The sequence below is a fragment of the Populus euphratica genome, unplaced genomic scaffold (assembly GCF_000495115.2).
Source record: "Populus euphratica unplaced genomic scaffold, PopEup_1.0 scaffold360.1, whole genome shotgun sequence".
Lineage (NCBI taxonomy): Eukaryota > Viridiplantae > Streptophyta > Magnoliopsida > Malpighiales > Salicaceae > Populus > Populus euphratica.
This window is the reverse complement of record NW_011500251.1, coordinates 210,705-220,778: the sequence shown is the minus strand read 5'-3', so window position 1 is coordinate 220,778 and position 10,074 is coordinate 210,705. Positions and strand designations below refer to the sequence as shown.

The 10,074-nt window shown below is 31.9% G+C and overlaps 2 protein-coding genes across 3 annotated transcripts; one reads left to right on the top strand and one right to left on the bottom strand.

Annotated features, from left to right (window-relative positions):
- Positions 1 to 2,496: 2,496 nt before the first annotated feature.
- LOC105112732 (probable LRR receptor-like serine/threonine-protein kinase At3g47570) lies at positions 2,497 to 4,323 on the bottom strand (the record flags this gene model as incomplete). The annotated part of the gene is made up of 4 exons (XM_011008547.1): positions 4,255 to 4,323; positions 3,431 to 3,515; positions 2,881 to 3,293; positions 2,497 to 2,816 (listed from the first exon to the last, which is right to left on the bottom strand). Coding segments are annotated over exons 1-4 (887 nt in total), but the record flags the coding sequence as incomplete, so codon positions are not given.
- A 1,044-nt stretch (positions 4,324 to 5,367) lies between these two features.
- On the top strand, positions 5,368 to 9,469 carry LOC105112729 (probable LRR receptor-like serine/threonine-protein kinase At3g47570). 2 transcript variants are annotated; one of them, XM_011008544.1, is made up of 3 exons: positions 5,368 to 8,406; positions 8,569 to 8,920; positions 9,215 to 9,469. In XM_011008544.1, exons 1-3 carry the CDS (start codon positions 5,736 to 5,738, stop codon positions 9,264 to 9,266), a joined length of 3,075 nt encoding a protein of 1,024 aa, XP_011006846.1. In that variant the 5' UTR covers positions 5,368 to 5,735; the 3' UTR covers positions 9,267 to 9,469. The 2 variants fall into 2 exon arrangements, with proteins under 2 accessions (XP_011006846.1, XP_011006847.1); XM_011008545.1 differs by lacking the exon at positions 9,215 to 9,469 and having other exon boundaries at positions 8,569 to 9,094.
- Positions 9,470 to 10,074: the final 605 nt, after the last annotated feature.

Here is a 10,074-nt window from a genome sequence, read left to right as displayed (position 1 = left end):
GTAAAAATCAAGTTGTCTCCGATCAATCTGATAATGAGTAATGAAACTTGTAAAATGAATGTATTACCCCGAATAGCCTGAGCAATAATATTTTTCTTGAAAAATATAAAATTATTATTACATTATCTCAATCCATAATGTTATATATCTTTATTCATAGTGAAACAATCTTTTAGGTTTTTTTAAAAAACAATTCTAGAATTTATTAGCATTTATTTAAAAATAAATTTGTTTATGTCTCATGCAAAACTGATCATGTTAGCATTAGGTAATGGATATTATGGAAGCATTTAGTATTGTGGTTAAGAGAGAGAGAGAGAAAAGAGAAAGGATATTGACATCAAATTAAAGATCAATAAGTTATTGTTTATAGATGAAAGGGCTGTCAAGACGATTTGAACACCACTCTAGAAGTCATTGTTTATCCGTCAAATGCCTCCTCACGTGTCATCCAAATAATAGGGATGCAACTCACACATTGGCACATGTAGTTCACACATCAGATAATTGTTTTAAAAAATAATATTTTATATTTACTAAAATACTAAATTGCCCTTTATTCATCTTAATTATAACCAAAATACTAAGCTGAAAATAGAAAAAATTCCTTGGATGCTAGTTAAAGAATTTTTGCTTTTAAGAATAATTTAGCCTTGTACTATGCTTCAAATAGTGAAAAGTTGAACAAAGCCATGTCAATAAAACAAATTTTGCTTTTATAGGTAATTTAGCTATTTTATTGTGCTATGCAAATGCAAAAAAATCAAGTTGTTCCCAATCAATTTGATAATAACTAATAGAACTTGTAAAATGATTGTATTACCCTAGTAGCTAGGCCAATGATATTATTTTTTTAAAAAAAAGTGTAAAATCATCATTATATTATTTCAATCCTTAGTGTTTTATGTCATAAAGAAAGGGAAAACAAAACAAAAGGCTATCGCTACCAAACTAGAGATCAATAAGCCATATGTGCTGCTTGGAGATGGAAAGGTCATCAAGACGATTCACACACCACCTAGAAGCCATCGTTTGACAGTGGAACACCCTTTTGCATCGCCCAAATAGTGAGAACGTAACCTATATGTTAGCTCATACAATACATGTGTCTGCCAATTTTGTTTTAAAAAAAATATTATATATTTACTAGAATACCAAATACCCCATAATCATCTTGATTATAACCAAAATACCAAGGTGGAAATAGAGAAAAGCCCTTGGATGTCAGCTAAAGAATTTTTGCTATTAAAAGTAATTTAGCCGTTTCTAGTGCTTTAAAAAGTAAAAATTTGAAAAAGGTCCCTACATGCTAGTAAAACAATTTTTTTTCAATAGGTAATTTAGTTATCTTATTGTGCTATGAAAATGCAAAAAACTGAGTTATCTTCGATCAATCAAATAATTACTAATAAAACTTTTGAAATTACCATACTACCTTTGATAGTCAGGCCAATAATTTTTTTAGGCGAAGTGTAAAACCATCACTATACTATTTTAATTTATAGTGTTTATATCTACATTTATAGTGAAATGGTCTTTTATGTTTTATTTTTTATTCTAGAATTTATTATAATTTATTTCAAATTAAGTTTTGTATGACCCATGCAAAATATAATCATGTTAGCATGAGGTATTGGATACTCAAGATCAATTTAGTAGTGTGGTTAGGTGTGATTAAGTTTGCGTTTCATCCCAATTACACATTTAAAAATATTTGGTTAATTAACATATAATATATAGTTTTGCATAGGTCTTACTCAAAACTCTCTCTTAAAATCTTGATTACAGAAAAATATAATTTGTAGTTTTTTTTTAATACAATTTTCCTAACTATAACCGCAAAAACTCTCATTCATTAAACACACTAATACTAACTACTAGCTATTAATATATATGAGTTTTTTGAAAACTTTTTTTTTAATTATTATTATATAGGTGACATCAACATATTTTCCTTACACGTATTTGTAAATTTTGGATTAGTTTCTTACACCATGGTATTTAAGGTGCATCAGAGCTCTTTGAATCCATCATAGAGACAGAGAAAAAATATTAGATGACATTGTCCTCCTATGATGATGAAAAAATTGTTCTTGTTACATGATGGAATTTTATTTTTTTTCAAACGGTTAGAAGTGTATTTAAATCATTTTATGTTTCAATTAAAATTGATTTTTTTTTCAACGATTTTGAAAACACACTCAAAATAAATTATATTTGATATTGATTTTAAAATTCAAACCCAAAAATTTAATAAGTAGAAATTGAATATAGTTTAAGGCCTGCTTAATGACTGTCCTTAGAGGTGGAAATTATTTTATTAGGAAATTGAATATAGTTTACAAATATTATCCTTAGAGGTGACCCTTTCATGTTGTTTACGACCCAGTTTTATGATGTGAACAGGCTTAATTTCTCGTAGATTTATACACAAATTCAATGAATCTGTGAGCTATTGGTATTTAACAATGATAATGAAGGCACTCTAGTGCACACGCAACATCGATGGCAATGTTAAGTCTCTGGAGAAGATTTAGAGCCAGCGTTGTGCCACCTCCTGTGCCAGTTGGATGCAGCCAATCCTCTAGACTCCCATTAGCCATGAACTCATAAACTATAGCCTTGAAATCATTACCATGGTAATCAATACTTGAGCATGCAGTTAATACCTTGACAAGATTCCGATGTCTGATGTTTCTCAGGGCTTCACATTCAGCTATGAAACTCCTAGAAGCTCCTTGATGCATGAGATTAAGCACTTTGACAGCAATGACCATTTTGGTCAAGTATTCCTTTATACACAAACCCAAAGCTACCTATACCAACCAAATTCGCTGAATAGAATGCACTGGTAGCTTTTAAGAGAGTTTGATAAGACACCTCCAATAGCTCATTCCGCATAGAGCTCAATTTAATTTCTCTTCTTTTCCTTCTTGATGAATAAAGAAATAAACCAGTGATAACAAGGGCCAATGCTAGAAGCACTGTAATGGCAAAGATTGCTATCTTCAATTTGAGTTTCAGCCTTTTTGGTTGGTGGAACTTGCATCTAGGCAGCCCCAACTCGGTGTTACCACCACATAGCTGGCTATTTCCTATGACTGAAACTGCAGTTGAGTTCTTGAAAATTCCTTCATCTGGTATCAAGCCCTCGAAGTCGTTATAAGAGAGATCCAACATCTCTAATGAGTTAAAGCCCTGAAAAAACTCTGGAATTTTCCCTGACAAGTTGTTACGAGAAAAGTTGAACTGTAGAACTCCTCTCAGTGAACTCAATGCTGAAGGGATAGACCCTGCATGAAAGAAGTTGGAATTCATATACAAGCCTTCCAGACTTACACAACCCCCAATACTTAATTAAGATCTTATGTAGTGATCTTATCCTCCCGTGCTCATCTTAATTAAGGCCTACGAAATATGATCAACTGACAGTATTTAACATATAGCAGCAACGACCAAACAATGAACAGATTAGGCAAGCAGTAATGCTGAAGAATCAGATTACTTTCAAAGAACTGAAAGGACATAAGAAGTCATTTTCCATATGTCCCATGTCTGATGTTTCTGACTCTTCCAATCATGAAATGATCCCACCAATGCCTTAATTTTACACATCCTACTGAAGGGTTACATGCTATAGCAATAAACTAGGTTAATCTTAAAATTCTGATAATTAAATAAAAAATTAATATTAATAAATTAAATTAATTAAAAAAAATAAAAATAAAATTTTAGATTAATCCATCAAACTTGAGATTTATTAACAAACTAAATTAAACAAAAAAATTTATTAAAAAACAAAAAAAAAAACCATTAATTATCAGAATTATGAAATGACCTTATTTATTATCCAAGTAGATTTCATTAATTAATAGTTTTGGTTGAATGAATTCAGTAAAACTGTTGTTAAAACTAATTAGTATTAATTAAATTAAAGCTTGACTCAAATTATTTAAAACTATTATATATAACAGATCAATATTATTCAAAGTTAAATCTTTGTTAAAATTCCTTAGAACTTTTTATACAAGGTTAACATTAGTAGAGGTAAGGAAATTAACAAGGCAGGATTTGGATTTCTCTCCTTCTTAAAAAATATTTTTTTTATTTTAAAAGTTCTTTGCAAAAAAAATTATTTTAAATTAATTTTATAATTTTAAAAAATAAAAAAAAATATTATTATATTATATTTTTTAAATAAAAAATACTTTTTAAAACAAACTTCTTATTTCAACGTTGCTATTGGCGTCTTACTTTAGATTCCCGTGACTGTGCTGTGTTGTTGACTTCTCTGTATCTATATAAAATGCTTGCACGGACCATCTTCGCCCACAGACTTCTTTTTTTTCCCCCAAGACATGATCTAAGTAAACTACAGTATTGAAAGCTTGTAATTTCTTCCAAGTATTTTTTTTTAATTTTTTTAAAATATTTCATTTTAAATTAATATTTTTAGATGTTCTTAGATTATTTTGATATGATAATATTAAAAATTATTTAAAAAAATAAAAAAATTATTTTAATATATTTATAAATAAAAAATATTTTAAAAAATAATTACAACTACACTCTCAAATACCTTTTCAATCTTATTATAAATAAAGAGATGGCTAGGTGTCAAGTTGTCTAAATTTTAAAATATTTTAATACAAGTTATTACTTAACTCAATTTTAAAATTAAATAATATAAAAGTTATTTTAATATAATCTAATTGATTTAACCGGTTTAAAAACAATTTTAATCATTAATTAAAATATATGATTTGATTTAAAAAAATTAAAATAATATTTTTTTTAATATTAACATATTAATATATTAAATCAAACTAAACTTCATGAATTAACCTATTAAATTCATGATCTAAATAATGAATTTCATTTAGTTTAAGAATTTTTTTTAAAAATTTTTTTATTTAATTATATGTTAATAAAAATACAAATTATAAAATTTGATACTTATAAAATTAAATATATATATATATATATATATATTTGAGACTATAATACACTTATAAAAATCATACGAAAATAATATATAAAGATAAATTTAAAAACAAACGAATATTAATAAATAAAAATAACTAGAAAAAGAAAAAAAAGGGGGGGAAATTAATAATTTCACTCCATCTCTAGGGTGGGTAAAGCAAACAGGAGGGATCAGGTATTCTAGTCTACTTTGTAGATCATGGAAAACTAGACTCCTAAAAAGGCAATGAGGTGTCAAATTGGATCCTAGTTTTCCATGATCTATGCAAGTAGAATATAATATCTCATCCCTCTTGTTTAATATATATATATATATATATATTAGCCTGAGACTTCAAACCGGTAGCAAGCTCAAACGTTTTTAGAAATTACAGAGAAACAGGTTTCCTGCGGGAAAGACTACCCCGACCATAGAATTCTTGTAGTGCTCCAATAATAATAATTATGACCCACCAAACGACACACTGAGAATCAGTGCGGCATTATCGTATCTCGTTTATCGTACAATGTCGACCACTTTTGATGGTCCTCTCCACACGCTCGAAACTACTCTTACTTCACTTCCGTTGTTCTTAATAATTATAATAAGGCAGCTGGTCCCGTTTTCACATTTTCTGCTAAAATTCTCATCCTATTACTGGATATTTCCTCCTCCTTGTTCACCGCCAAACTAGCTCAACCCTTGGCCTTGATCAATGCCTAAAAGCAGCCAGTAATACCACTCAAAAAACCTTCAGCTATTGTTCTCAATGGGTTTTTTACTGCCTTCTCCAGTCTTCTGCCCCCATGCCATTGTTCTTCTCCTCTTGTGTCTCACGTCCTCTGCCTTGTCAATCGACAGGAATGAGACCGACCGACTAGCCTTGCTGGATTTCAAGTCCAAAATGACCCATGATCCTCTTGGAATCATGCGCCTGTGGAATAGCAGCATCCACTTCTGCCAGTGGTTCGGTGTCACATGCGGTCAGAAGCACCAAAGGGTGACGGTGCTGGATCTGCGGTCCCTTAAACTGTCAGGTTCCGTATCACCATATATTGGCAATCTGAGCTTTTTAAGAGAGATATACCTTCAAAACAACAGCTTCAGTCAAGAAATCCCAGCGCAAATTGGCCACTTGCATAGATTGCAAATACTAGCACTACATAATAATTCTCTTACTGGTGAAATTCCTGCTAGTATATCTAGTTCCAATAACCTCGTTTCACTCAAATTAGCAAACAACAAGCTGATTGGAGAAATCCCGAAGGAGTTTGGCTCCTTCTTGAAGCTCAGAAACCTCTCTCTAGCGGGCAACAACCTTACAGGAACTATCCCTCCATCTTTAGGGAACATATCATCCCTCCAGACACTATGGCTAAATGATAATAAGTTGTTTGGGAATCTCCCTGCTACTTTAAGCAAATTGGTAAACCTCAGGATTTTATCATTGTTTAATAATAGATTTTCAGGTACCATCCCTCCCTCCATGTTCAATCTCTCTTCATTAAGGGCTTTTGAAGTAGGGCTTAACCATTTCCACGGCAATCTCCCCCCTGATCTGGGCATTTCCCTTCCAAATCTTGAATTCTTTTCCATCCATTCTAACCAATTCACTGGAATTGTTCCTGTTTCAATATCCAATTTATCAAATCTTGAAATGCTACAGTTAAACCAAAACAAGCTTACAGGAAAAATGCCTTCACTGGAAAAGCTACAAAGGCTTCTTTCAATAACCATTGCCTCCAACAATCTGGGAAGTGGGGAAGCCAATGACTTGAGCTTTCTCTCCTCCTTGACCAATGCCACAAACCTAGAGCAATTGATTATAACGCAAAATAACTTTCAAGGACAGCTGCCTCCACAAATCAGCAATTTGTCAACTACACTGGAAATCATGGGCCTCGACAGCAATCTATTATTTGGGAGCATCCCTGATGGAATAGAGAATCTCATCAGCTTGAATGATTTTGAAGTACAAAACAACCACCTTTCAGGTATCATTCCTTCTACCATTGGGAAGCTTCAAAATCTAGAAATATTGGGTCTTGCATTGAATAATTTTTCAGGGCATATTCCATCCTCTCTAGGAAACCTGACAAAGTTAATTGGACTCTATTTAAATGACATCAATGTTCAAGGCAGCATCCCTTCAAGTCTAGCAAATTGCAACAAAATGTTAGAGTTGGATCTTTCTGGAAACTATTTAAGCGGAAGCATACCCGCTGAAATATTTGGACTATCCTCTCTGTCAATTAATCTTGATTTATCTCGAAACCATTTGTCTGGCTCCCTACCAAAGGAAGTAGGAAATTTGGAAAATCTAGGAATTTTTGCTATTTCTGGGAATATGATATCAGGTAAGATTCCTAGTAGTCTTGCACATTGTATAAGTCTGCAATTCTTGTACTTGGATGCCAACTTTTTTGAAGGATCCGTCCCTTCCTCCTTGAGTACCCTGAGAGGCATTCAAGAATTCAATTTTTCTCATAACAATTTGTCAGGGAAAATTCCAGAATTTTTCCAAGATTTCAGGTCCTTGGAAATTTTGGACCTATCTTATAATAATTTTGAAGGGATGGTACCTTTTAGAGGAATTTTCAAGAATGCAACAGCAACTTCAGTCATTGGGAATAGCAAGCTATGCGGTGGCATACCTGATTTTGAGCTTCCTCCATGCAATTTCAAACACCCGAAGAGGTTGAGCCTAAAAATGAAGATATCAATCTTTGTGATTTCCTTGCTTCTAGCGGTGGCAGTACTTATCACTGGTTTATTTCTTTTCTGGTCAAGAAAGAAAAGAAGAGAATTCACTCCAAGCTCTGATGGGAATGTTCTATTGAAGGTGTCTTATCAAAGTCTCCTAAAAGCTACAAATGGATTTTCATCGATCAATTTAATTGGTACTGGTAGCTTTGGCTCTGTCTATAAAGGAATTCTTGATCATAATGGAACAGCTGTTGCTGTCAAAGTGCTTAACCTCACGCGTCAAGGAGCTTCTAAGAGTTTCATGGCTGAATGTGAGGCTCTGCGGAACGTCAGACATCGAAATCTAGTTAAGGTAGTGACAGCATGTTCAGGTGTTGATTATCATGGGAATGATTTCAAGGCTTTGGTGTATGAATTCATGGTTAATGGGAGTTTGGAAACCTGGCTGCATCCAAGTCCTGCAACCCATGAGGTGCAGGGGATTCTAGATCTTTCACAGAGACTAAACATTGCCATCGATGTTGCCCACGCACTAGACTATCTTCATCATCAATGTGAAAAACAAATGGTTCACTGTGACCTCAAACCAGGCAATGTTCTTCTCGATGACGAAATGGTTGGCCATGTTGGTGATTTTGGGTTAGCAAAATTCCTTCTCGAAGACAACCTTCACCATTCGACGAACCCATCAAGCTCCATTGGAATAAGAGGGACCATTGGTTATACTCCCCCTGGTAAACATACATTTGTTCTGTTCATCGCATTCTTTTTAATTTTAATATCATATTTTCGTGCCGCTGTTTCTTCAAATGTCTCTAAACACTTTAAATTTTTCATGCTACTGCTTGCTGGATCCCGTAGCAAACTTACTTCCCATCTTATGGTTTTGATTGTAGAGTATGGTGCGGGAAACGAAGTGTCAGCATATGGTGATGTATACAGCTATGGCATACTCTTGCTGGAGATGTTTACAGGAAAGAGACCAACTGATGACCTGTTTAATGGTCTGAACCTTCATAGCTATGTCAAGACATTTTTGCCTGAGAAAGTGTTGCAGATTGCAGATCCTACTCTTCTTCAAATAAAATCTGAAGGGAATTCTATCGAACAAAATAGAGTTCTTGAGTGCTTGGTCTCAGTATTTACAACTGGAATCTCATGTTCTGTCGAGTCGCCACAGGAACGGATGGGCATTGCTGATGTTATAGCCCAACTATTTTCTGCCAGAAACGAACTTCTTGGAACCTGATTGCATTACAAGAGAATGACGTGCCTAGTTCTGTGTATGCTTGATGATGATGATGTGCTATACTCTTTTACTCAGTTCTTTCGATAGAATGTAGATCAACTATTTTGTTTTATTTCACTATGACTTTAATCGCTTTGAAACAACAAGATCAGGTGAATCTTTTAGAATCATAATTTAAACTTGTTAAATATCAAGAATGAATTCACATAGCCTTTTCTCTAATAACTACTAATTAATGTTGCAATTTGATATCCAAAACCAAAATCAAACAAAAGAAAAATGGCTCTAACATTCTTATCACAAGGTATTAAGAGAAATTTGCAAAGGAAATCAAGTTTTCCTTAGCCTCTTCTTCCTCTTTTTAACTTTTACTTTCCTTATTTCTCCCGAGCTTAAAAACCTTATTCTATCTCAATAAGCTCTCTAAAGTCATTAAATCTTCCTTTTATGGCATTCATTCTCTTAATTTCACAATTTTCTCTCATGAATTTTTGGAAAAAAAAGCATAAAAACCCGAAGTCCCAATTTCTTCTCTCTTTCTTATTTTCCAGCAGCTCAAGTCAGCTTTCAATGGTTGTTTAAAAGTGTGCTAAACATTATTTTTTAAAATATTTTTTATTTGAAATTATATTAAAATAATATTTTTTATTTTTTAAAAAAATTATTTTTAACATTAAAATATTAAAATAATAAAATAATATAAAAAAGTTATTTTAAAATTAAAAATCAAATTTTGAAGAAAATTAAGTTCAACTTCAACTCCAAATACTCTTTTCAAGAAGAAGAAAAAGCTGTATTTTATTAATGAATGATTGTTTTACACCTCACTTACTCTTGTTTTTTTTCCTACCCAACTATCTATATTTTTTCAGATCCTTTCTGAACTTGAATTTCTCCAAGATTTTAACCTTAGTAAAAAAATATGCCAAGCAACTTTATATAAATTTTAAGTCTAATTAGATAATTAATTTAAAAGATATATTTGATCACATAAAACTGGTCAATACATAATTTTATATTAAAAAAATAAATTTTTTTGTTCAATCTTGTTAGAATCATATCAATTATTTTAGTAAATCCTTAAGACTATTTCCTTACTTCAAAATATATTTATTTTTCCTTTCCATGTTTATTTCTTTTGTAGACTTACTAT

Bases quoted from the DNA above. Each gene is read 5' to 3' on its own strand.
- LOC105112729 (XM_011008544.1), top strand. From the start codon at position 5,736: ATGGGTTTTTTACTGCCTTCTCCAGTCTTCTGCCCCCATGCCATTGTT. The intron at 8,407-8,568 runs GTAAACATACAT...TTTTGATTGTAG, and splicing joins CATTGGTTATACTCCCCCTG to AGTATGGTGCGGGAAACGAA. The intron at 8,921-9,214 runs ATTGCATTACAA...GGCTCTAACATT, and splicing joins AACGAACTTCTTGGAACCTG to CTTATCACAAGGTATTAAGA.